Source organism: Peromyscus leucopus, chromosome 8b (assembly GCF_004664715.2).
Source record: "Peromyscus leucopus breed LL Stock chromosome 8b, UCI_PerLeu_2.1, whole genome shotgun sequence".
Lineage (NCBI taxonomy): Eukaryota > Metazoa > Chordata > Mammalia > Rodentia > Cricetidae > Peromyscus > Peromyscus leucopus.
Window position 1 is genome coordinate 92,042,012 of NC_051086.1, and position 27,152 is coordinate 92,069,163.

The 27,152-nt window shown below is 45.8% G+C and overlaps 1 protein-coding gene across 2 annotated transcripts in view; it reads left to right on the top strand.

Annotated features, from left to right (window-relative positions):
• Window positions 1-23,939, top strand: part of Acly (ATP citrate lyase) — a 48,815-nt gene extending 24,876 nt beyond the window's left edge. For both annotated transcript variants that reach the window (XM_028862285.2, XM_028862286.2), the window contains 13 exons: window positions 1,460-1,564; window positions 4,880-5,076; window positions 6,137-6,218; window positions 7,558-7,668; window positions 12,766-12,893; window positions 13,505-13,598; window positions 15,256-15,410; window positions 18,630-18,780; window positions 18,917-19,060; window positions 21,175-21,288; window positions 21,844-21,926; window positions 22,168-22,244; window positions 22,973-23,939. In XM_028862285.2, the coding sequence (XP_028718118.1) occupies window positions 1,460-1,564; window positions 4,880-5,076; window positions 6,137-6,218; window positions 7,558-7,668; window positions 12,766-12,893; window positions 13,505-13,598; window positions 15,256-15,410; window positions 18,630-18,780; window positions 18,917-19,060; window positions 21,175-21,288; window positions 21,844-21,926; window positions 22,168-22,244; window positions 22,973-23,067 (1,536 nt within the window). In that variant the 3' untranslated portion in view covers window positions 23,068-23,939. The remainder of the gene's footprint in view (window positions 1-1,459; window positions 1,565-4,879; window positions 5,077-6,136; window positions 6,219-7,557; window positions 7,669-12,765; window positions 12,894-13,504; window positions 13,599-15,255; window positions 15,411-18,629; window positions 18,781-18,916; window positions 19,061-21,174; window positions 21,289-21,843; window positions 21,927-22,167; window positions 22,245-22,972) is intronic.
• The last annotated feature ends 3,213 nt before the right edge of the window (window positions 23,940-27,152 follow it).

Genomic DNA, 27,152 nt, shown 5'->3' on the forward strand with positions numbered 1-27,152 from the left:
TTGTGAGCCACCTTGTGGTTGTTGGGAATTGAACTCAGGACCTCTGGAACAGGGGCTAGTGCTCTTAACCTCTGAGCCATCTCTCTAGCCCCTTGCATGTATTCCTAACCATTACCTAGCACAGATTTTTAGAAGTTGAACTGCCACATCAGAATGGCCAGTTGGAAGTTTTTAACACACCCTGGCTCCCAGAGCTTTCACGACCTAAACTCCCATTAGTAGGAGTTCTAGTTTTATTTTCTTTTGAGTCAGGGTCTCATTATCTAGCCCTGGCTGGCCTGGAACTTACAGAGATCCTCCTGTATCTGCCTTCCTAATGCTGGGGTTAAGGGTGTGCCACCAGCTCCAGGTTCTTCTTGCCAACACCAAACAATTGTGTAGTGAATTGGTGTTCTATTTAATCGGCATGTCTTTGGCCCTTAACTAAAGCAAACTCTTAGAAACATTGGCTGGCCATTTGTGTCCTGTCTGTGTCCTGTCCCTCCTCCCTTTCTTCTGTTGCAATATTTGCCTTCTGTTAGTGATCTGTAAAAGCCCCTGATCGACCAATGCTTTTTGTTTGTTTTTTAATTGTCTGATACCAGTTATTTCGGTTTCTGAGTGGAGAATACAAAATTGTTCTTCTGTTTAGATGAGTTGTTTTTTCAGGCTAGAACAGACTTTGACACAAACAACTCAGGGCAAAATGTAGCCCCCACCTATTTCCACAAATAAAGTTTTATTAAAATGCAGCCACTGCTCTCATTTATGTATTGTGCATGGATACTTACACACTAGAAACCTGCCACACTGACCACAAGACCCACAAAGCCTAAACTGTGATCTTGACCCTTTACAGACTGGTCCAGAGCCAAAGAGATGGTTCTTAGATCTTCAGTTCCTCTAGCCCAGTCTGGACAGCTGTGGGAGCAGCTTGTTTCTGTGTGCACTGGCCACATCCTGTGGGGAGAGAGACAAGACTCATTGGGTACTTAGGGGAAAGGCAGGTAGGGGTCAGTTGAGTCTGAGGGTTAGGTGAGAGAATGTAGCTGTAGACTAGCGGAGATTTAGAAGCATTTGCACGTGGCCCATGGAGGTTTGTTTCGATGTCCACCGCTGTGCCTTTTTTTTTTTTTTTTTAACATTTTCTGTCTCTATGTGTGGCACACATGTGGAGCTCAGAGGACAACTTCCAGGAGTCAGTTCTCATCTGTCTTTGACATCAAACTTAGGTCGTCAGGCTTGGCAGCAAGTGCACTTGCCTTCTGAGCCATCTCCCTGACCCCATGCCTCTTCTTTTGAGAGGAGTTTGAAGTAGAACCTGAGGCCTGTGGGAGGGAGAAGATGCATTCTGTTCACCTTACTTTGTTCTTGAAACCTGGATGGGGACACTGGGCTTAGGAGGAGGGCCCTTGGACCTCCGGCCTCCTTGTCGATCGAAGGAGGCGTGTTTACCGAAGGGGCTTTGTTAATCCTCTAGATCCGGACCATAGCCATCATAGCCGAAGGCATCCCCGAGGCCCTGACACGGAAGCTCATCAAGAAGGCCGACCAGAAGGGAGTGACCATCATTGGGCCCGCCACGGTGAGTGTCCACCCCAGAAGTCTTCCCAGGGCTGCAGGAAGCATACTTCTTTGTTGTTGTTGTTGTTGTATGAGATGGGGTTCTCACACTGGTCCAGATTGGTTGGAACTTAAGGTAATCTTCCTGCCTCAGCCTCCTCCTGAGCCTTAGCATTAGAGGCATGATCCACCATGCCGATAGGAAACTCACTTCTGTTGTTATTAATAACTTTTTTATTTGATTATACTGGATTAACCTAAATCTGTTTTCATGCAAATATATAATGTACTTTGAGCAAAATCCTGGTCATGTCCTCTCTCCCCGACCCTCATTAGGCCCCTTCCTTATTTTCATGTCATCTGTATGTGTCTGGTTTTATGTACTTGTATAAAATCCAGGACCCACAAATGGAAGAAAACATGCGATACTTGTTTTTCTGAAACTGACTTTATTCACTTAGTATGATTAACTCCAATTGTGTTCATCTCCCTATAGATAACCTAATTTTATTCTATATGGCTGAAAAAGATTCCGTTATGTGCATATACTACATTTTTCTTATCCATTCTTCTTGATGGGCACCTAGGTTGGTTTTATAACAGCTATTGTGAACAGTGCAGCAGTAAATACTGAAGTATAAGTACCTCTGTGGTATGTTGACTTTGAGTCTGTTGGGTAAATACCCGAGTAATATGACTGGCTCATATGGTAATTCTATTTGTTATTTATGGAGGAGACTCCAGAGTGGAGTGGCTAGACTAATTAACGTTCTGAGTGGTGGCAGCATACAAGAGTTCCTTCTGGCCAGGCGATGGTGGTGCACGCCTTTAATCCCAGCACTCAGAGGCCAGCCTGGTCTACAGAGCGAGATCCAGGAAAGGCGCAAAGCTACACAGAGAAACCCTGTCTAGAAAAAAAAAAAAAAAAAAGAGTTCCTTCTGTCTTCATCCTGGAAGCTCCTCTGATTTTTTTAAAATTACACTTATTTAATTTATTATGTGTGTGTATGTGCACAACTGTACACATACATGTCAAAGTGCACATGTGGATGGTCGAGGGCAACTTTGGTGTTGGTTCTGTCCACCTGCTGTGTGGGACCCGGGGTTGAACTCAGGTGAGCAGGGCTGGGGGCCAGCACCATTACCCACTGGTCCATGTCACTAGCCCTCCCTTTTCATGTTTTAACGCATTTATTTTATGATTATTGGATGGGGGTGGGCGGGGCACATGTTCCATGGTGTGTATGGAGGTCAGAGGACAGCTTTCTGCTTCGGTCCTTTCCACTTGGCTTCTAGGTATGGAACTGAGATTGTCGAACTCAGACAAGCAGTTTTTCCTGCTGAGCCATATTACTAGCCCGGGCTTGCTTTTTGATTATCTTTGGTAAAAGATTTCAGAAATACTTGCTGTTTTAACAATTCCCAGGTAGATTTTTTTTTTTTTTTTTGTATTTTACTTGAAATGCTAGGGATGGAACCCAGGACCCCTTATACCAAGCAAGTGCAGTACTACTGAGCCACACTGCCAAACCCTAGTTAGTTTTAAGTTTTATTTACTTAGTTGTTTTGTGGGGTAGGGGGGGTTATGATATATATGTATATATATATATATGAAGCCAGAGGATTCCCTGTTACTCTCCACCTATTCCTTTGAAGCAGGGTCTCTGCTTGAACCTGGAGCTTCTAGGTTTTATTGACTCCAGTAATCTTCCTGTCTCTGCCTCCTTCAGTGCTGGGGTTAGATGTATCAGAGGACAATGCCTAACTGTTTAAAAAAAAAAAAAAAAACTGAATAAACTCCACTCTTCATGCTTTTGGGAGTGAGTGCTCTTAACCACGGAGCCTCCCTAGCCTCCTGGGCCCCAGGTTTTAAAGGGCCTTTTCACAGTGTTACACCTTCAGAGTTACAAGGAGTTAATGGTAAGATAATTGTTTTTTAATATTTTTGTCCTTAAATGCAGCCACAATGTGGTACTTAATTATTCCTTTAACTATAAGCCAAAGAAAAAAAGCTATCTGGGGCTGATTTTGTTTTGTTTTGTTTTGCTTTGTTTTTTGAGACAGGGTTTCTCTGTGTAGTCTTGGTGCCTGTCCTGGGTCTTGCTTTGTAGACCAGGCTGGCCTCGAACTCACAGAGATCCTCCTGGCTCTGCCTCCTGAGTGCTGGGATTAAAGGTGTGTGCCACCACCGCCCGTCCTGGGGGCTGACTTTTGTCTCAGAACTTCACATTAGAAGAAACTGTTCTTTGTTTTAACTTAATTGTTGTATGAAACAGTTGGGGCTGGAGAGATGGGTAGTTAGTTAGGAGAGATGGGTGGTTAGTTAGGAGCACTTGTTGCTGTTGTGGAGGATGCAGGCTTATGTTTCCATCACCCAGATGGCAACTCACCATCTCTGTAGCTGCAGTTCAAAGGCTGCCACCATCTTCTGAACTCTGCAGGCAGTGTATGCATACAAAGCAAGCAAAAATACCCATATACATAAAATGAAAATAAGTAAATTTAAATAAAAATTTGAAGCTAAGACTGGGTGTGGTGGTGGTGACCTTTAATCTCAGTACTTGGGAGCCAGAAGCAGACAGATCTCTTTTAGTTCAAGGCTAACCTGGTCTGCATAATGAGTTTCAGGCTAACAGGGCTGCTTTTCAAAAAAGCAAACAAACAAAAAATTTCCTGAAGCTTCATGTATGCTAGGTAAGAGGATGCTGTGGTACCATCCCTAAAACTAGGACTTTTGTAATAAGTAAAGGAGTGTTTGTGTTATAAGAAAGATGTTGGGGTTGGGGATTTAGCTCAGTGGTAGAGTGCTTGCCTAGCAAGCGCAAGGCCCTGGGTTTGGTCCTCATCTCCAGAAAAAAAAAGAGAAAGAAAGAAAGATGTCATTTTGCACTGAGAGGCCCAGCTGTGTGATACATCTTTGCTGGGTGTTGTAACCCATGAAGTAAGGGAGACAACTTAATGTTAAGTACACGAATCTTAAACCCTAGAGCCACATTTTTTTTTTTTTTTTTTTTTGAGACAGGGTTTCTCTTGTGTAGCTTTGCGCCTTTCCTGGAACTCACTTGGTAGCCCAGGCTGGCCTCGAACTCACAGAGATCCGCCTGTCTCTGCCTCCCGAGTGCTGGGATTAAAGGCGTGCGCCACCAACGCCCGGCTTGCCACATTTTACATACAAGCCTTGCAGTGTCTTCTAAGAGAGAGAAGAGGTTCTTTATGGGCGAGTGTAATTCTTTCAGCCACTTTCTTTCCACTCAGGCCAGAGGCAAGGGCAGGTAAAATGGGGCTGTGTGGTTCCTCCTGCACCCTGTGTTCTGAGCTGCTGTTTCTGTCTCTGCAGGTTGGGGGCATCAAGCCTGGATGCTTTAAGATTGGGAATACTGGTGGGATGCTGGACAACATCCTGGCCTCCAAACTATACCGCCCAGGCAGTGTGGCCTATGTCTCACGGTCTGGAGGCATGTCTAACGAACTCAACAATATCATCTCTCGGACCACAGATGGTGTCTATGAGGGTGTGGCCATCGGCGGGGACAGGTAATAGCTGGGAATCTGCTACAGTGGAGTTGTGTGGCTGGGCAACATGCGTGGTATGTCACTTACTGCCTGAGCGCTGGTCCCCTAGTAAAGCTATGTAAGTCTGTTAAATGGAGACTCTTCTTATCTGAGGACCAGAAAATAGAAACTGTAGAGAATTGTGGTTTGAAAGCTGTTTCCGGGCTTGGATGCTGAATGTGAGTAGGAAGGTAGGGAGCAGCCTAGTACAGGGGTTAGGGGGGCCAGTTCTGAAGCTGTAGCAAATAGGTTCAAATCTCAGTTTCCCAGCGGGGGCTGTATGGACAGATTAACTCCTTCGACTTCCAGTGCCACTGCAAATTAAATGCATAAAATAAATGTCTCACCTCATGAGGTCATTGGGAAGACCAGGCAAGGTCTATTAAAGTGGCTAACACAGGGCCTAGCACTTAGTAGGTGCTCAGTAGGTGTTACTTTTAGTTAGTGGTTATTATCCTCAATTTTGTTAAGGGACTACTGCACAGTAGGTCATCACTAGAGTAACACAGCAATGGCTGTCACAGTATGTCCAAATAAACAATAGCCATTGCTATTCACTGTAATCACTGCCGTCATCTGTCTGGGGGCTCAAAGGCTGCTGGGAGATAGTTACCTTGCCTATGTCTGTGACTGCCAGACCCTGTCAGACTGGATGCCTAGGAGAAGGAACCCTTGCTGAAGTGCTGAGCAGGCAGCACACAGGGACTGGGTCCCCTCCAGCCACTCATAGGTGGATCTCTGAGTTCAAGGGTAACCTGGTCTACAGAGCAAGTTCCAGGACAGCCAGGGCTACACAGAGAAAAACAGTTAGTTTTCCTAAGGGAACTAACTGCTCTGGACTTCCTCTGTCTGCCTCTTCCACTCCCCTGGTCTGCTCCACTTGCTCTTGGCCTCTCCCACCTGCCTCCACTAGCCTGGAGCTTCTGCATCAGTCCTGGGCATCATACCATGAGCAATCTAGTGTTCCTTATGGGTGCTTCTCACGTGTGCCCACACCTCCCCAGGCTGTCTCCTGATCCTCTGTTCTCCCGACTCTCTACAGGTACCCGGGCTCCACATTCATGGATCATGTGCTACGTTACCAGGACACCCCAGGCGTCAAGATGATTGTAGTTCTTGGGGAAGTGAGTTGTTGATGCTGATGTTGCTTTTGGGGGGCGGGTCCCCTTTTGATTATAAATGTAGTCTATGATTTGTGTTTTTGAAAACCCAAGCACTTTGACACTTCATAGCTTAAAGCGTCAGTCCTGGTGATGCATCCCGAGAGATTCTGGGGCTTAGAGTTGGCACTGTTGGTGCTGAGCACCAGTAAAGGTGGCACTCTGTTTCCTCTGGCCATGGTCTCTACCTGGTGGGGAGGATAGGTGGAGAGTGAAGGCATTTTCTTTTTTAATTTTTGGATTTTTTATTTTACTTTTTTTTTTTTTAAAGATTTATTTATTTATTATGTATACAGCGTTCTGCCTGCATGTATGTCTGCAGGCCAGAAGAAGGCACCAGATCTCATTACAGATGGTTGTGAGCCACCATGTGGTTGCTGGGAGTTGAACTCAGGACCTCTGGAAGAGCAATCAGTGCTTTCAACCTCTGAGCCATCTCTCCAGCCCCTTTACTTGGTTTTTCAAAGACAGGGTTTCTCTGTGTAGCCCAGGAACTCACTCGGTAGCCCAGGCTGGTCTTGAACTCAGAGATCTGCCTGCCTCTGCCTCTCAAGTGTTGAGATTAAAAGTGAATTCCACCACTGCCCAACTTGGATTTTTTTTTAATATTATATATATGAGTATTTTGCCTTTGTGTGTCTGTCCACCATGTGTGTGCCTCTTGCCTGCAGCAGTCAGGGAGGGTGTTAGATCCCCTGGAAATGGAGTTACAAGTGATTGTGAGCCACCATTTGGGTGCTAGGAACTAAACCCAAGTCCTCCAAGTCAGCAAGTGCTCTTAACTGCTGAGCCATCTCTCCAGCCTCTGCGAGGGCATTTTTTAAACTCCAGGAGAGTTGTGTAAGCCCATTTCTTCTGAGTGGGTCTAATCCTACATCATCACATGCTCTGGACACCCAGGAACTTCCTCAAGACACATACTATCTTTTTGTAATTTATGCACCTAGGATGAACTTTTCAGGTGGAAACTGAACTTGCTCTCTGTTACATAGCTCAAGTTTGTGTTCCCTGGTTTTATAGCCAGCTTTTATTTTACTTTATGGAATTTTGTGGGCTTTTTAAGTTTTTACTATTCTTTTTTCTTCCTTCCTTCCTTCCTTCCTTCCTTCCTTCCTTCCTTCCTTCCTTCCTTCCTTCCTTCCTTCCTTCTTTCCTTCTTTCTTTTCTTTTCTTTCTTTCTTTCTGTAATGGTTTTGTTCTATGTTATGTGGGCAGTTCTTTCTGCTGTAGGGCTGGTCCTAGGAAGATGTGGAGCGGATTCCACTAACTTGTGGGCCTTTTCTCGTCCCCCATTCCTTTGCAGATAGGGGGCACAGAGGAGTATAAGATCTGCCGGGGCATCAAGGAGGGCCGCCTCACCAAGCCAGTGGTCTGCTGGTGCATCGGGACCTGTGCCACCATGTTCTCCTCTGAGGTATGAGTGGGGCAGGCCACTAGTGAGTGGAAAATGAGGTTGCAGAAGAGGGTACCTGAGGTGAACCATACTCATCACATTAAACAGCTAATTCCTTCAGGAAGTCTGTACTGCTTGCCTTGTGACTACAAAGTCAAGCCCGAGTTTGGCTTGCCAGGAGCTTATGTCATCTGGACTCTCGCTCTGCACATTCGTCAGCAGGTTAAGGCCTAGAGGAGGCACTGAGTTCTGACAGAGGGAGGGTGAGGAGGGAGAGGATATAGCCTGGGCTTAGACTAGAAGGTCACGTTAGGGACTCCCTGTGGGAGAGTGGAGAGGGAATTCTTCTTGATGTATTAAGATGACATTCTGGGTTGTGAGACCACTGCATGGGTAAAGGTGCCTGTCATCAATCCTGACCACCTGAGTGCAATCCCCAGAATGTGTGTGGTGGAAGGAGCGAACTCTCTGACCTCCACATTCACACTGTGGCACTTGTTTGCCCACCCCAAAAGTAAAGATGACATGCTGGGCTACTGAGTGGTGGTATACTTGTGAATCCAGCTCTTAGAGGGCTGAGACAGGGTGATGAGGGGTCTGTTAGAGGTCTGGAGGGGGTGATGGGTGTGTTAGAGGGCTAAGAAAGGAGATGATGGGTCTGTGAGAGAGCTGAGATGGGGGATGATGAGCCTGTTAGAGGACTGAGACAGGGGGATGATGAGCCTGTTAGAGGGCTGAGACAGGGGGATGATGGGTGTGTTAGAGAGCTGAGACGAGGATGATAAGCCTGGGGTGATATGTGTTTGCTGAGCTTCTGAGTTGTGGAAGCAGACTTCAGAGTTTGGGGCTCCAGCTAAGATGGCCAATCACATGATGATAAAAATAAAGTGCAGGATAGCTGGGCACGCCTTTAATCCCAGCACTCGGGAGGCAGAGGCAGGCGGATCTCTATGAGTTTGAGGCCACCCTGTCCTATGTAGTAAGTTCCAGGACAGCCAGAGGTACATAGTGAAACCCTATCTCGGAATCAAAACAAAACAATTAGTCAACCAATTCATTTGTCAGCAGTGTGGAACAGCCTGTGGTGTCCTTGATGCTGTGTGTATCTAGAGAAGGCTTGGCTTCAGGCTTCCTGCAGCAATGGTGCTTCTGCAGTGGAGGAGGAGGGTTATTCGAACCCAGGGCCTCACGTGCTGGCATGTGCCTTGCACATCCCTAGCCCAGCAGTGAAGCTCTTCACCTATAAACTATTCTCCTGCCCACCTCACAGTGGCTGTGGAGCTGCACATCTCTGAAGGAGCGTCTCCACTGCACATCCTGTGGACCTGAATGATGCTTCAAAGGATGTGCACTAGGGTCATCCCTGTGACCTTGTAATGGTGGAGGATGGAAGTAGCCTAGTGCACACTGGGAGGAGACAGTCGTCATGCGGATCTGTGTACTGGGAGGATATGGTCACCATGTATATCTATGTACCAGGAAATGGGCAGGCCTGGGAGAGTGATGTAGATCTTCACTATAAAAGGAGCTCAAGGCACAGTCAATCTTAGGACAGGGTATTCTAAAAGCTTTAAATACAACCTATTTTGTGAATGTGAACTATGTGGATTTTTGTCTTCCAAGTAAGCAAAAGGGGCCAGGGGGGTCCAGAATCCTGCCCACCCTTCAGAGGTCACTGGCCCTCCTGGCAAGTCAGTCAGTGCATCTGTGCTTCCATTCTCGGAGCTGTGAAGTTGGGTTTGGGGATGATTTAAATGAAAGTACTGTAGCTGAGCATGACGAATCAGCATTTCAGAGCATCACAAGTTCAAGGATAATATGGGTCACATGGTAAAAAAGCAAAACAAAGGCTGGGGTGTCTGGGCCCCCAGCACCCACATAAAAGCTAAATACAGTGGTACACACCTGTAACCCCAGCACCGGTGAGATGGAGACAGGCAGATCCTTAGGTTCACTGGCCAGCCAGGCTAGGTTAATAGGTGATCTCCAGGTTCGGTGAGAAATGCTGTCTCAAAGAATAATGCAGAGAGCGATTGAGGCAGACACCCATTATCAGTCTCTGACCCCCACGGACATGCATGTGTGCGTACGTGTGTATACCACTAAGCCAACACAAGAGACTGTAAAGACCTGGCATGCTTAGGACCTTAGTGACTCTTCCAACCACTCACTTGTGTTCTCCTTCCTCTCAGACCTTCCTCATAGAGTAATTCCACTTCTCTTTGCTCTCTCTGCCTGTTTTTCCCTGTCCTGACCATGCCAAGGATGCATCCACGGGATCTGCACCTCATCCTTTGGATCTTGCAGACATTCCCCGTCGTTCATGGGGTGTGCACGACCTCAAAGTGATTTCAGAATTCTTGTATGACACCGCAAGATTACACAAATATTGACTAGTACAGTGACTGTTCGCGGCTAGCAGTTGATCTGAATTCTTGAGCAGATCAGTCTCTTAGTTTCAGAAAGAGGAATGTCCACTGATTGACACACTGGAGGCAGCTACTGGAAGAAATAGTTAAGAGCTGGGAACTGTGACTGGAGAGAACACTGACTGTTCTGCCCAGGTTCAATTCCCAGCACCTCCATGACAGCTGATAGCCCTCTCTAACTCCAGTTACAAGGGTCATGCTGCCCTCTTCTGGCTGCTGCGTGCACGTGGTTTCACATGTGCACATGCAGGTTAAATAAATACTCAGATACTAAAAAACTAATGAATCTTTAAAAATACAGGAACTAGAAATGGAGCCTTGTTAAAGTGGCACTTTTACAAGTGTGGTTCTCAAGACACAGGTTTTCAAAGCAAACACCCAGCTCATTGGAGAGACAGGGAAATGCTTTAAGTCAGGGAAATGCTGTCTGTTATTCTTTTTCCCTTTTTTTTTTGTTTGTTTGTTTGGTTTTTGTTTGTTTGTTTTTTCAAGACAGGGTTTGTTTCTCTGTGTAGTTTTGGTGCCTGTCCTGGATCTTGCTCTGTAGACTGTAGATGAATTTCTAAATGATCTTATTAAATAAAAAACATGGAGCCAAATAATAGGAGTGAAAGCCTTAGATCAGGGAACTAAGGAAAGCCACCAGTCAACCTTACCTCACCAACTCTGCAGCTTCCAAATTCCAGCTACTTCCTGTCTTACCCACGCCTTTATTACCTTGCTGTTCTGCCCTCTCTTTGGCTATCTTAGACCAGCTACCTCACTTCCTTGTCACACTGTCTGTCTGTCCAGACCTCCAGGTCTCTATGGTTGGTACTGAATTAAAGATGTGTGTCACCACACTTGGCTCTGTTCCCCAGTATGGCCTTGAATACACACACACACACAGACACACACAGACTCTCTCTCTCTCTCTCTCTCTCTCTCTCTCTCTCTCTCTCTCTCTCTCTCTTCCTGCCTGATAAGTGATCGGATTAAGGGCGTGTGTTGCCTGACTTCTTATTTACTTAAATTGGCTGACCTTGGGCTGGAGAGATGGCTCAGGTTAAGAGCACGGACTGCTCTTCCAGAGGTCCCGAGTTCAATTCCCAGCAACCACATGGTGGCTTACAACCATCTGTAATGAGATCTGGCCTGCAGTCATACATGCTGTATACATAATAATTTAAAAAAAAAAAAAAGGCTGACCTTTTCCCCTGATCTCCAGGCTAGCTTTATTAAAGCACAAATAAAATATAACCACAGTAGACCAGGCTGGCCTCGAACTCACAGAGATCTGCCTGGCTCTGCCTCCCAAGTGTTGGGACTAAAGGTCACCACCACCCAGCCTCTTTCCCTTTTAGAAACTTGGGTTTTAATTTTTTGAGAAATCTAGAATTTAAAGATGTGTTTATTCAGATGTAATGGTATGCACATGCTACTGAGCCCAGGATTTCAAGGTCAACCCAAGCAGCTCAGCAGGAAGAATCTCCTATGAAAATCCTGATTCACTTTCCAGCCCCAGATTTTCTGAGTGTAGACTCACCCATTCCCATCCGTCCACCTAGGCAGACAGAGGAAGTCCCACAGAGAAGGCATTGTCAATCTTTTTAACAAACCACAGCACTGAAGCCTCTTTTGATCATTTAAATCTGCAAGAACACAGACTGAAACCAAAATTGCCGGGTTCCAGTGCTACCGAGTATTACCTGTGTGACTGTGGCCAGTTACTTAGTCCTCGAGAAAACACTAGTAGGCTCCAGAAAGAGCATCAAATGAAGAAGCTCTTAGAAAGTGCTTGGTGGTGGGGAGCAGTGGTCGCATAGATTAGATGCTAATACGATTGCTCACCATGTCCCATCCAAAGTCAGAGTTCTGTACCAGACGTCTCCTTAATTTTTTTCCCCAGCTACTTGATTCCCACCTAGCTCTTTTTAAAAAATTAATTACATTTAGAGAGAGTGTGAGTGAGTGAGAGTGTGTGTGTGTGTGTGTGTCTGTGTGTGTGTGTGTGTGTGTGTGTGTGTTGATGTACACAAGAGGTTAAAAGGACAACTTGAAGGAGTCAGTTCTTTCCACTATTGTCAGACTTGGTGGCAGGCACTTTGACCCGCTGAGCCATCTTGCTGTCCCCAACAGAGCGATCTGCTGGGTGTTCTCTTCCCTCCTGGTCCTCTTTCATTGGCTATACATCTTACTCCAACCCACGGTCAAAAAGCAGTAGCAAGTGCTAATTGTTCTATATGGATGTGAGCCTAGTGATGTACACCCCGACTTCTTAAACAGCTTGGAATCTGTGCTTTCCCATGAACTCTCCTGAGCACAAGGCTGTAACTTCACTCTTCACTTGTGGCTGAGAACTAACCCTCCTTCCCATCCCTCTGACCACTGGCCACAGGGATACCAAACACGGCTCCTGTGGAGAGGATGATCTTGGAGTTGGAGTGACAGCTTTGTATCCTGGCCCTAGTACACATTGTGTGTATGACCTTGAGGAAGTGAATCTCCCCCTGCCTCCATTTCCACATCTATGATGTGAGAATTGCCCAGCTTACCTATTCAGCTACCTGTTCTAAAGGCCTGAATTCAGGACCATGTGAAGCATTCGGCACAGGCCAGCCTATAACCAGTGCAAATGTTTCTCAGGACCCTTTGCTTGTTCCTGGAGGAGTAACAAAGCCAAGTAAAGCTGTTGTTCTCTGTTCTCCAGGTCCAGTTTGGCCATGCTGGAGCTTGTGCCAACCAGGCTTCTGAAACTGCAGTCGCCAAGAACCAGGCCTTGAAGGAGGCAGGAGTGTTTGTACCCCGAAGCTTTGATGAGCTTGGAGAAATCATTCAGTAAGAAGTGGGCAGGATGTGATCTCCCCACCCTTTCCCAATCCCTCCTAAGGGCAACAGCCCCTCTAGCACAGGGGCATCCAGATACCCTTGGTTCCACTTGGGCTCAGTTGCACTGTAGGGAAAACAAAAACCATCTTTTTTTTTTTTTTTTTTTTTTTTGGCTTTTGTTTGGTTTTAGTTTAATCAGGTCTTGGCCAATCAGGCTGGTCATTTGGTTTCTTAGGCTACCTGCTTAGCTGATTGCTGGTGGCTATAAATGAGACATGGGCTTGGACATGTTTAGAAGGTGTCATCCTGAATATCACTTCTGGTTTATAGAGTTATTGGATGTTCACTTTCTGTTTCTATCTCCTGAATCCGCCTTGGCTGTCCTTAGCTCTTTTCCCATCGTCCCCAGATTCAGCTTTCTATGAAGCCTCATCCAGAGAAAGAGCTAAAGGGGTGGGAGCAAGACTAGTCTGGGCCGCAATGTTTCTCATTAAGTTCTTGGGATCCAGCTGGTAAGAATAGGATACTGACAGCTGAGGAAGCCTGCAATGTTGGGCTAGAGCCTAGCATAATGATATCTACATGAACAATAACTTCTCCTGCCTCTCCCTGCCCCCCAGGTCCGTGTATGAAGATCTTGTGGCCAAAGGAGCCATTGTTCCTGCTCAGGAAGTGCCACCTCCAACAGTGCCCATGGACTACTCTTGGGCCAGGGTAAGTGTCATGGGTGTTTCTTGGAGGGCTAAGGTAGATTTTTGTTTTTTAGTGTGTGTGTGTGTGTGTGTGTGTGTGTGTGTGTGTGTGTGTGTGTGTGTGTGTTTAAGACATGATCTCCACAGTCCTAAAACTTGCTCTGTAGACCACTTTAGCCTCAAACTCAGAGACTGCCTGCCTCTGCCTTCTGAGTGCTGGGATTAGAGGCTTGTGCCACCATGCCCAGCTTTAAGTTGCTGAATTTTAAGGTGATTTTGTTTGAGCTCCTGGAAACTAGCCCCCTTTTAAACTATTTAGAGCAACCGTGTCAAGCTTCTCCATCAGAAAAACATCAGAAAGCTCTCTCATTAACCCTTGGATGCCATGCACTGCTGTAGCTAGAACTGACCCCAGTTTTATTTCCAGGTCAGGTGACAGAATGGGCAACACAGCCCCACATGTGTTTATCCGGTTTTGGAAGGAGTCAGCTTCTAGGTGCTCGGAGCCAGCATTCAGGAGGGAGTGGCAGGAGGATCAAAGTTCCTGGTCATCCTGTGGCTACATAGTTTTTAGGCCATCCTGGGATACATGACATCCTGTCTCAAAAAAGAAAAAGGGGGAAAAGTGTTGATGCCTCATGGCCCAGCAATTTTGTATCTGGAAAGCTGCTTCTAAGAAATGCTTTATTAGAACATACAAAGGAATATAACTAAGAATTTTATGCTGGGTGGCAGTGGCACATACCTTTAATCCGAGCACTCAGGAGGCAGAGCCAGGTGGATGTCTGAGTTCGAGGATAGCCTGGTCTACAGCATGAGATCCAGGACGGGCACCAAAATGACACAGAGAAACCTTATCTGGGGGGGGGGGCTTTATTTAATGTTGTTTATCATGAGAGATTATCAAAGGATGGTGGCATTATGACTAGGTGCCACATAGCAGTTAAAAGGAATTAACTAGATTGTACATGGAGCTCAGATCCATTAAGTAAAAGGCACATTATGGGTAGGCTTGCTAAGTAGTCTTGGCAGTCCTGAAACTCTTGCTGTGTAGACCCAGCTAGACTTGAAATCAGTGATCCATCAGCCTCTGCCTCCAAAGTGTTGGGATTAAAGATGTGCACCACCATGCCTGGCCTCCACTTTTTTTTTTTTTTTTTTTTTTTTTTTGGTTTGGTTTGGTTTTTCTTTTTTTTTTTTTTTAAAGATTTTATTTATTTATTATGAACACAGAAGAGGGTGCCAGATCTCATTTCAGATGGTTGTGAGCCACCATGTGGGTGCTGGGAATTGAACTCAGGACCTCTGGAAGAGCAGTCGGTGCTCTTAACCTCTGAGCCATCTCTCCAGCCCCTGGTTTGGTTTTTGAAGACAGGGTTTCTCTGTGTATTTCTGGCTGTCCTAAAACTTGCTCTGTAGGTCTGGCTGGCCTCAGACTCAGAGATCCACTTACCTCTGCCTCCTGAGTGCTGGTACTAAAGGGCATGCGCCACTACACTTTGCTAGCCACTACTTGTTGAAAAGAATTTCTCTGCGTATTTGTTGCTGTTTGGCCCTCAGAGTGGCCAAGACATTCCTGGGACATTGTTGTTCTGAGAGCACAGACAGCTATCTGTCTTGGAAAAAAGTCTCTGATGGTCACCAAAACCCTATGTCTCTCTCTCCCTGTGTCTGCTCAGGAGCTGGGTTTGATTCGCAAACCTGCTTCATTCATGACCAGCATCTGTGATGAGCGAGGACAGGAGCTCATTTATGCAGGCATGCCCATTACTGAGGTCTTCAAGGAAGAGATGGGCATTGGTGGCGTCCTCGGCCTCCTCTGGTTCCAGAGAAGGTGAGGCACTCTGAGCAGGGTGGTAGGGCACTGGGCTCAAGAGTCATGTCCTTCCTCTGACATAGGAGTTGGGGTGGGCAGAGTGACGGGTGTCATCAGTTATGTGGCCTCAGACCGACTGAAAGGACAGGAAGGCCACTATAAACTGAGAAAGGGAAAATGTGTGGCCTCAGGAGAGGCCTTGAGACCTTTTCAAGAAATGAGACAGTTACAGTGACCTCAAGGTCAGCATCTGGACAGATGTGAGCTTAACCAGTGCACCTGGGAAAGCTGCAGAGCAGCCCCAGACGTGCTGGTTTCCTCTCGGCAAATTGTGTGTCTCTCATCAGCCTGAATTGTAGATGTTTGTGTTTCCCATCGCTCCTGAGGTCAGTCCTCCCTGATGCTGACAGCTGGGCAAGGCAGCAGATGTTTGGTCACACAGCCCTGGAGGATCTTTATGTGAAAGCCCTGGGTTCTGTCATACCTGCGCCTGCAGAGATGCTGCAGTCATGGTCTAGGCCTTCCCTGGACAAACTCGGGTGTAGTCCCTGAGCAGGTTTCTCTACATACTCCAGACTTGGCCCTTGACCGTTAGTGGGGAGATTGAACACTGCAGGATGTGTGGGGCAGGGGCTGCATCTCCTCTCTGGTAGCAGGCGTGTGGGGAGACATAGCCGCAGGTGTAGACCAAATCCCGTCACAGAGACTTGCTGACCACCAAGGTGTCTGAAACTTTTTTGGCTGGTAATCTCTTTCACCCACTTTTTTTTTTTTTTTTTTAAGATTTTGACTATCATTTTAAAGCAGGGTCTCACTATGTAGACCAGGCTGACCTAAAACTCAGACAGAGATCCATCTGCCTCTGCCTCCCATGTGCTGGGATTAAAGGAATGCACCACTATACCCAGCCTGTATCTTGAAGTTTTTGTGTAATTCCAGGTGTATAGAGCTATAAAATAGGTATACAAATCAAATATTTACTGATAATGAATTTATTATAAAATAATTCTCTGCTATATGTATAATTTTACCACTTGTTAAAGATGAGCAAATTTGTATAACCATGAGATAAATTTGCTTGTTTATTTTTACATAAAGAATTGAATTTAGTCTTGGGCTGGGGAGATGGCTCAGTGGGTAAGAGCACTTTCTGTGAAAGGAAAAGGACCTGAGTTCATATTCCTAGCTGGGCATAGCGGCATGACCCTGTAGCCCCAGTGCTGGAGGATGAGGGAATAGGTGGGGGACCCCAGGAACTCACTAGCTAGCCAGTCTTAACTGAGATGGTGAGCTTCGGGCTCAGTGAGAGAGAGACCCTGTCTCAAAAAACAAAGTGATGGCAGGGTGCGGTGGTACACACACTTTAATCCCAGCAGAGGCAAGGATGGCCAAGGCCATAGTGAGACAGTCTCAGAATAAAATAAATGAGTAAGTAAGGTTTCCTCTGGCATCTTCATGCATGTACATACCCCACATGCACACACCAAATAATTAAATTTGGGCTGAATATTTAATGGTACAGGAGGATATGGGACATCTTCAGTATTTTCAGAGTTGATTACTATTTTGATTTTATAGTTGTCAATGTTGAGAACACCACTTTGGGTGACTGTGTACTACCAAATGACAAAAGTGTGTTCAGGACTAGTTCAGAATTTGTTGGAAATTCCATCCTAAACCCAAACCAAAATTGACTTAACAACTTTCTATGAAATTTAGACAGCAATTTTTATTTTTTATTTTTTGGTTTTTTCGAGACAGGGTTTCTCTGTGTAGCTTTGCGCCTTTCCTAGAACTCGCTTTGGAGACCAGGCTGGCCTCGAACTCACAGAGACCCACTTGCCTCTGCCTCCCGCGTGCTGGGATTAAAGGCGTGCACCACCACCACCACCACCACCACCACCACCACCACCACCGCCTGACAAAGAGACTTTGAATATTTTTTTAAGATTATTTATTTATGCCGGGCGGTGGTGGCGCATGCCTTTAATCCCAGCACTCGGGAGGCAGAGCCAGGTGGATCTCTGTGAGTTCGAGGCCAGCCTGGGCTACCAAGTGAGTTCCAGGAAAGGCGCAAAGCTACACAGAGAAACCCTGTCTCCAAAAACCAAAAAAAAAAGATTATTTATTTATTATGTATAGAGTGTTCTGCCTGCATGTATGCGTACAGGCCAGAAGAGGGCATCAGATCTCATTACAGATGGTTGTGAGCCACCATGTAGTTGCTAGGAATTGAACTCAGGACCTTTGGAAGAAGAGCCAGTGCTCTTAATCTCTGAGCCATCTCTCCAGCCCCAGACAGCAATTTTTAAAGTCAAACATTTTGATATAACACAATGCAAAGATATACTCATTGATATTTACATACTAGGGATGATGCGAGAAAAATACTAATTGTCTCTCTTTTCCATCTTTAGAAGTATCTATATCTTTCTCTGTCTTTTTTCTTTTTTTGAGACAGGGTTTCTCTGTGTAGCCCTGGCTGTTCTGGAACTCGCTCTGTTGACCAGGCTGGCCTTGAACTTAGACTGCCTGCCTCTACCTCCCCGGGACTGTTATTTAAGGCATGAGCCACCACCGCCTGGCATTTATGTCTCTTAAGAGGAGAAAGTTTTGTGCTGGAGAGATGGCTCAGAAGTTAAGAGCACTGGCTACTCTTCCCAAGGTCCTGAGTTCAATTCCCAGCACCCACATGGTGGCTCATAACCATCTATAATGAGGTTTGGTGCTCTCTTCTGGTGTGTAGGCGTACATGCAGGTACAATACTACATACGTAATAAATAAATCTTTGGGAAGAAAAGAGAAAGTTTTTGTATGTATAGTAAAAGCAGTAGTTTATAATTTTCCATAGCCTCAAGTCGGAGCCAAGGGTCTCAGGCATTTGTTGGTGTTGTACAATAGGCCTGGTTGTGCACAGAACAGTGTGCGAATTATGTGTTTAGAGCAAAGGCTGCAGTGAAGTCATGAGGAGCAACATGGGCAAGCACTGTAGATTCATTACAAGGTGATTGGATTAACTTTGGTCATTGAATATTCAGAAACCTTTTATGGGCAGAAAGATGGTTCAGTGATTAATGTTGCATTCTGCAGTGTTTAGTAACTGCAGGAGTCAGGAGGGCTTTGACTTGGAATTGGCAGTAGTATCAGGCTGTGGAAGAAAATGTGCCCTTGTCATCAAAGCTCTTGGACTTTGTTCCAACTCTTCTCCCTGTCCCTCTGTGTGTGACCTCCTGTAGGTTACCCAAGTATTCCTGCCAGTTCATTGAGATGTGCCTGATGGTGACAGCTGATCATGGGCCAGCTGTCTCTGGGGCCCACAACACCATCATCTGTGCTCGGGCTGGAAAGGACCTGGTCTCCAGCCTCACGTCAGGGCTGCTCACCATCGTAAGTCTGGCCTTCCTGGGAGGCAACAGCTTTGGCATCCTGCTGCCTAAATGCAGCAGGCTCCTTCTAGGAGCCCCTGGCTATAAACCCCGGGCCAGATGCTGTTCAGGACATCCTGGGTTTGTTTCTCCTGCAGGGAGATCGGTTTGGGGGTGCCTTGGATGCAGCAGCAAAGATGTTCAGTAAAGCGTTTGACAGTGGCATTATCCCCATGGAGTTTGTGAACAAGATGAAGAAGGAAGGAAAACTGATCATGGGCATCGGCCACCGAGTGAAGTCGGTGAGTGGCTGCTCCCGTTAAGATCTATGGACTGGGTAGTGACAAGAGACTGTCAGTTGAGTTAGCGACACTTGGGCCTGGAGAGATGGCTTTGCAGGTAAGAGTACTTGCTGTTCTTAAAGAGGACCTGGGTTTAGTTCCCGGCACCCACATGGGTGCTCAACCATAACTGTAGTTCTTGGGGTCCCAACACCCTCTTCTGGATTCCAGATGCCAGCACACAGGTGGTGCACACACATACATACATTTCAAGAAAGAAGAAACACTCAAGCTCTTAACTCCCAGTATACATTGCTTGGGACATGTAGACAGATGCCAAATGCAAGGTGACTCCCATCCTAATAATGGTTGTCAGTTCATTCAGCTTCAGTTTTCTAAATGAACTTGTAGGAGAAAGAGCCAAGATCGGAAGACGTGTCCACTGCCTTCTGCCAGATAGTACTTCATATCACACAAATCTCTGTAGCAGCCTCACTGTGTCTGCCATGGGTTGGCTGTGGCTCTTCTGTCATTCATGCTAAGCTTCACTGAGGTGCGTGTGGCTTTGGGGTATGGCAGTCAGAGGACAACCTATTGGAGTCAGTTCTTTCCTTCCACAGAGTGGCTAGAAGTCAGATTGTTATCCTTGGTGATGGCAGGTGCCTTAACCTACTGATCCATTTCTGGCCCTTTACTCACATTTCATTGGCTAAAGCAAGCCAGACAGTTCCACTTGACATACTTGGTTTGGTACAGAAGAATAGTAATATTAAGGCAAGTCCAATTGGAATAGACCCATGGGGAAAGACAGTATTTTAAACAGTTAGTGTGGTCCTGTGCAGGGCTGACAGGCATCTGAATGTCCTGATAGCATGTCCTTTCAGATCACTAATGTTAGGATTTAGGGTGTGTCTGAGTCATCTCACTCACTCACTGTCAGCCTTGGGGTCTCCGTCTTAATTAGCTTTCCTGTTCCTCCTCCTCCTCCACCTCATCTTCTCTTCTGTTTGGTTTTTGAGGCAGGATCTCTCTACATGCCTTGGCTGTCCTGAAACTTCCTTTTGAAGGCTCACAGAGATCCTCCTGTCTCTGCCTTCCAAGTTCTGGAACTAAAAGCATGCCCCGCTACATCCATCTTAGTTTCAGTTGCTGTGATTAAAAAAAAAAAAAAAAAAAAAAAAAAACCTGATCAGCCAGGTCGTGGTGGCGCAAGCCTTTGATCCTAGCACTTGGGAGGCAGAGGTAGGTGGATCTCTTTGAGTTCGAGGCTCAGCCTGGTCTACAGAGTGAGTTCCAGGACAGCCAGGGCTACACAGAGAAACCCTGTCTCAAAAAAAAAAATAAATAAATAAAAGTCATCCAATTGAAAGCAGCTTAGGGAGGGAAAGGGTTTATGCCATCTTTCAACTCTTAGGTCCCAGTCCATCACTGAGGGAAGGCAGGGCCTGAAGCAGAGGCTGTGGTCAGCTAGCTTTCTTATACAATCCAGGACCACCAGGGGGCACCACTGCCGGTAGCTGGACCTTCCACATCAATCATCAACTGAGAAAAAACGCTCCCACAAAGTTGCCTTGAGGCCATTCTCATAGAGGCATTTTTTCATTTGAGGTTTCTCTTCCCAGATAACTCTAGCTTATTGACAAACAAACAAACAAACAAACAAAGAAAAACATTTTTCAGTGTCACAGTTCTGGATTTTTTTTCCTAAGATTTTGGGGTGCGTTTGTTCCCAGCATGTGCAGAATTTTTTTATAGCTCGACCAGATGACAGAGCTGGTGAGCAGCCTGGCTTGTGGTCAGACCTAACACAGGGTGGAGCATGGCTGAGTCCAGCCCCCTCTGCCTAACAGCACAGATACTGGCTAACTCCTGAACATCTTGGGGGCTCACTTCTTTCTTATAACAAAGAGATCACTACGGAGGTTGTTCTGAGGCCCAGATGAGACGTGAGGGGTCTTGGAGATCCTTCTGCCTCCCAGCGTTGTCACTATGGGTGCTACAAGGAATTGTACACAGAGGTTAGGGCCCATGCTGGCTCCAGGATAAGACAGGTACAGCTCTGTCCACACAAAGCACAAGCAGTTCCGTTGCCTGCCATGTCTTAGCGGGTGTTTCTGTAACTGGGTCTCTTTTAGATAAACAATCCGGATATGCGTGTGCAGATCCTCAAAGACTTCGTCAAACAGCACTTCCCAGCCACCCCGCTGCTTGATTATGCCCTGGAAGTGGAGAAGATTACCACCTCAAAGGTAGTGGAGGGTTGCATTTCTTACTTTCAGAGATTTGTTTTGTTTTGAGACAAGGGCTAGTGTAGTACAGATTGCCATTGAAGTCACTATTCATAGAGGATACCGACCATCTTCTACGTCCTGCTCAAATAGGTCACTTTAAAAGGCTTTCAGAATTTACAGTCGTCACGGTAGCCGCTTCCCGCCGCTGGGTCAGACGCCTACAGAAGCACATCAGGGAGGATTGATATGTTGACTTGTAGCCGTCCCAGGCTGGGGTGGCAGGACAGAGTAACTCAGGCCAGCCCAGCTAGCTCTCTTGTTCCCCTCCACTTGGGCTCCTAGCTTTCGGGATGGTGCTTCCCATAGTCACAGCAGGTCTCCCTGTATTGAAGCCTCTCTGGAAAGTTCTTACAGACATACCCAGATGTGAGCTTCACTGAGCTCCCAGGAGCTTCTCAGCCCAATCAAGTTATTTATCAAAATTAACTATCATAGTAATAGTAGTAATAACAGTGGTAGTAGCTAACAGAAAAGATGAGAAATAATGAAACTCTGAATTTTTTGCTTTCCCAGAAGCCAAATCTTATCCTCAACGTGGATGGTTTCATTGGCGTTGCCTTTGTGGACATGCTTAGGAACTGTGGCTCCTTCACCCGGTGAGCTCTCAGCCTCCACTCCAGCACTGGTGGATTTTTGTTGCGGTCTCTTCCCAACTCTAAGGGGACTTAGAAAGTATGGCGAGGCATCAGGGAAATACTAAACGCTGCTTCTGGCCCTGCCACCCACAGCACTCACTCTCCACGCTGGCACTGTTGAGCTACTGGCTGGGCAGGAGCGCTGTCTCTTCGGGTGGTCCTGAGGGTCACTGTAAAAGCACCAGTTGTTCGTGTCTTTCAGGGAAGAAGCTGATGAATATGTTGACATTGGAGCGCTCAATGGCATCTTTGTGCTCGGAAGGAGCATGGGCTTCATTGGTGAGTGGGCTGTTGTTTCGGGGGTTTGTGTTTGCTCTAGTGCTTCTTCCCCTGTGTGGAAACTTCTGTCACAGATGTCACATTCGTCACCATCATTCTGTTTCTCTTCTCGCTCGTGATTTTTTTTGAAACAGGGTTTCTTTGTGTAACCCTGGCTGTCCTGGATCTCACTCTGTACCAGGCTGTCCTCAAACTCAGAGATCCTCCTGCCTCTGCCCCCAAGTGCTGAGATTAAAAGCATCACCACTACTGCCCAGCTAACTTTTCTTCTTACCTTTATTACAGGGAATAGTTTCCATTACTAGTTAAGAAAAGTAGAATTCAGTCTAGCAGTTCCTTTTTTGCCAAGTCTGACTGATCTACCTATGGAATGGATCTGGAATTCCTGCCCTGTTCTGGTGTGTGTGTGTGTGTGTGTGTGTGTGTGTGTGTGTGTGTGTGTGAGAGAGAGAGAGAGAGAGAGAGAGAGAGAGAGAGAGAGAGAGAGAGAGAGAGAGAGAGAGAGAGAGAGAGATGATTTTGTTGTCTGCCCTCACTGTACCCTCCTGTGCCCTGTGCTGAGTGTTAAATCCTGGGAGGGCCTCATACCTGCTAGGCAAGGATCCTACCACAGAGCTACATCCCTGGCCCAGTGTCAACATTTTGTGTGTCAGGAAGGTTTCCCTCCTCATCCTCTGCCCTTCACCGTGCTTATGAAACTAATGAAAGATTCACTGACTCCATTTTAGGGCACTATCTTGATCAGAAGAGACTGAAGCAGGGGCTGTATCGTCACCCATGGGATGATATTTCCTATGTTCTTCCGGAACACATGAGCATGTAACTGAGTCAGGAACCCTGCTGTAGTAAAAGGAAGACGAGAGCTCCCTCCTGGGAAATAATGGACAGACAGCTGGAAGCAGTCCATCATAGGCTGGGCCTGGAACAGAAATAGCCATTGATGTACAGGCATGGAAGACCAACACCTACAGGCTAGTACCCATTCAGTCCACACAAAGAAGCTTAGTATTTTTTTTATATATATAAGCATAGAAATCGAAAACCAATACTTGTGACATTTGCTCTGCTACCTGCTGTATCTATTATATGAAAGAATCTAAGCACTGTCAGAATAGTGTTCTTCTAGGGCCTTATGATGTTGCTTTCTTTTTTTAATTAGTTAAAAATTTATTTTTTCTTTGGAGGAAGGGAATGCAACTTTTAAGACTTCAAGATACTGTCTGTCTATAGGACCCACTGACATCTGGTGTCCTAATTTCCATTCATCTTCATGCAACATGAAGAACACTGTATTAATCTGATTTCTAAGGATCTTTGTTTCTGTGTTATGTGTTAAGGGTTTATTTAGTATCCCACTGAAATTGTCTGTGTTACGGATCAATGTCTGTCTATGTCAGGGGGAGGGGTGGGACCATTGCATCCTTAGCCATTGTCACCCATATGTGGAGTAGTAACTTAAATGTAAAGTTGTAACATACGAGTGTTTAAAATGGAAACGCGAGCAAAAAGCTGTGAAATGTCTTGTGTCTCATGTTCTGTGTTTATGCAGCTGATTTGTCTGTTACTGAAGTGTGGGTCCAAAGACTCATACAGCTGTTTTGCATCTGTAACCCACAAAGATTCTGGGCAGCTGCCACCTCAGTCTCTTCTCTGTATTATCATGTTTGGTTTAAATAAACTATACAGTAACAGTGACTTAGTGATGTTCTGTGTCATCTGCTTTTGAGACAAAGCCGTCCTGGAACTATAGCCTACACTGGTCTCTGCTGAGATTAAAGGCATGTACCACTACACCCAGCTCTTAGTTTTAGCATTTTAAAATCCACCTCCACCTCTTGAAAAGAAAAATATAATATAAACGCCAATATATACAGTTATGCACCTACCCTCAAAGGCTATAAAGACCTTAAAGTTTAGGCTTGGTGGCACCTTTAATTCTAGCACTTGGGATCAGCCTAATCTATGTGGCACCTACCAGGTTTTTGGATAGCCAGGGCTGTAAAATGTTTTTTTGTTGTTTGATTTTTTTTTTTTTTTTTTTTTTTTTAAGACAGGGTGTATTTGTGTAGCCCTGGGTGTCCAGGAACTCACTCTGTAGGCCAGGCTGGCCTTGAACTCACAGAGATCCACCTGCCTCTGCCTTCCGAGTGCTGAGATTAAAGGCATGTGCCACCACTACCTGGCTATGAAACCTGTCTTTAAAAAAGAAAAAGCTGATCTGGAGAGATGGCTTGATGGTTAAGAGCATTTGCTGCTCTTCCCGAGTTCAGTTCCCAGAACCATGTCAGGCTGTTCACAACCATCTGTAACTCCAGCTCCAAGGGATCCTACACCTCTAACCTCTGAGGACACCTTCACTCATGTGCACATACCCATATGTAGAGACACATATACATAATTAAAAGCCTTTTTTTAAAAAAAAAAAATCTTCAAAAAGGAAAGAAAAAGCTACTAAAACACAAGCTTATGAAAAGTCCACTTCCAATCTGCACTTCCCACTTTCTCAACTAGTGGTAATTAGTTATTCCTCAAGCTAGAGGCTAGAGTCTCCCTTCTGCTCTCCTGGGCTCCAAGTTCTGTGGATTCACCTTTGAACTCTCCTCTGACCTGATCTGCTAACTGGTGCCCTGATTTCCTCTTTGTTCTGGTACAAGCCATCCTCCATACAGACACCAGTGACATTTAAGAGTCAAGTTGAGGGCTGCCGAGATGGCTCAGCAGGTGAAGACATAAGCTGCCAAGCCTGACCACGTGAATGTGATGCCTGGGACCTCGTGGAAGGAAAGAACAGACTCCTGAAGGTTCTCCAACCACAGGTGTGCCAGGACCCATGCACAACTACACTACATACCTATACCAAGTAAATGGAAAAAGAAAATCAAATTAAGACACTTCACGTCCTTGCTTAAAATCCCAAAGTGGTTTTTATTTGTTTTTCTATGGAGCTCCGGCTGTCCTGGAACTCACATAGATCCTCCTGCCTCTGCCTCCTGAGAGCTGATTTATTGATTCACTTTTATTTAGTACACATGAAATGGCAATTATGCAGCAAGCATTTGATTTACCACTCCTTCATTTAATCCTGTGCTCTTCTAAAGTAGGCAATATCCATTTCTAGAAAGTCAAATATTAAGCAACTCTTCACCTTCATGCACTTAGCTGAAGCACAGTCTTTTTTTTTTTTTTTTGAAACAGTCTAGCCCAGGCAGAACTACTGGAAATGGTCCTGCCTTAGAGTCCCAAGTGATAGGATTACAGGTGCATGCCACCATACCCCTCTAAGAGTCAAAGTCCTAAGCCTTTTTATTCCCTTTTGAACATATATTTCTGGAGACTGGAGAGATGGCTCAACAGTTAAGAGGATGGACTTCTAACCCAGCACCCACAGCTGTCAACATGAATGTCTGTACCTCCAGCTCCCAGGGATCTGAGACTCTTCTCATCTCTGGACACCCACACAGATCTGTACACATGTTCACACACAATTTTAAAAAAAACTTTAAAATAGGATTTGAGCTGGAGACATGGCTCAGCAGTTAAGAGCACTGGCCGCTCTTCCAGAGGACCAGGTTCCTACCACCACAGTTCATAATGATCTGTAACCCCAGTCTCAAGGGATCTGATGCCCTCTTTTGGCCTCAGAAAACACTGTACAAACATGGTGCACAGACATACATTCAGACAAAACACATGAATTTTTAAAAAAGGAAAGCAATTATTACTTTTTTTTTTTTTTAAAGGTGGCTCTTCAGGTAGACAGATTTGCCACCAAGTCTGACTATCTGAGATGGACTCACCAGGCCCACAAAGCGGAAGGAGAGAACTGCCTCCACAGGTTATCTTCTGACCTCCACGCATGCTGTGATGGGAATGCACCCACACATACATAAAAAAAAGACAAAACTTGTTTTGTGGACGGAGAAGATGGCTCATTGGGTAAAGGTGCCTGCCACCAAGCCTGATGACCCAGGTTCAAGTTCCATTCTCTAATGCAGAGAACAGACTCTACTAAATTGTCCTCTGTCCACACAAATACCCCTACATAAAATAAATGTAATTTTTTTCTTTAGATTTGTTTATTGGTGCTGGGGTGATTAAACTGCCAAGACTTCTTATGTAGTTTATATTAAATTGGGTGTGCTCAGGTACACTTGAATAATCCCAACACTAGGGAGTCAGTCACCGAATCGACTACACAGCTAGTTTGTGGCCACCCTAGGCTACATAATAGACACTGTTGCAAAAATAAAATACATAGTTTACATTTTGACCTTTATAACAATGTTATTTTCTTTATTTATCTCCCCCAGCTGGAGAAATAGCTTAGGAGCACACCTTTAGTCCCAGCACTCAGGAAGCAGAGGCAGGTGGATCTCTATGATTTCGAGGCCAGCCTGGTAGAGCAAGATGCAGGATAGCCAAGGCTACACAGAAGAAACCCAATTTGACTCCCAACACCAAATCAGGTTGGGTCTTTAACTGCCTGTAACTCCAGATCCAGAGGTCCTAACACCTTCTTCTGTCCTCTGTGGGCACAGGCACACACAGGTGCATAAACACAGACACTTTGATAAGAATAAAATTAAAATCTTTTTTTTTTTTTTTTCCTCCAAAGCCATTTGTTTTTGTTTTTTGAGATAGGGTCTCAGGGTCTAACAGCTTTGGCTGTCCTGGAACTCACTCTGTAGACCAGGCTGGCCTCGAACTCACAGAGATCCGCCTGCTTCTGCCTCTTCTGTTCTGGGAATAAAGGCTTGCGCCACTACCGCCCGGCCAAAGCCGTTTTTCAACATATGTATAAATTGGGCATGTTGGCACACGTCTTTAATCCCAGCCGCGGCAGAGGCAGAGGCAGCTGGATCTCTGTGAGTTCCAGGCCAGCCTGGTTCACAGGGCGAGTTCAAAAAC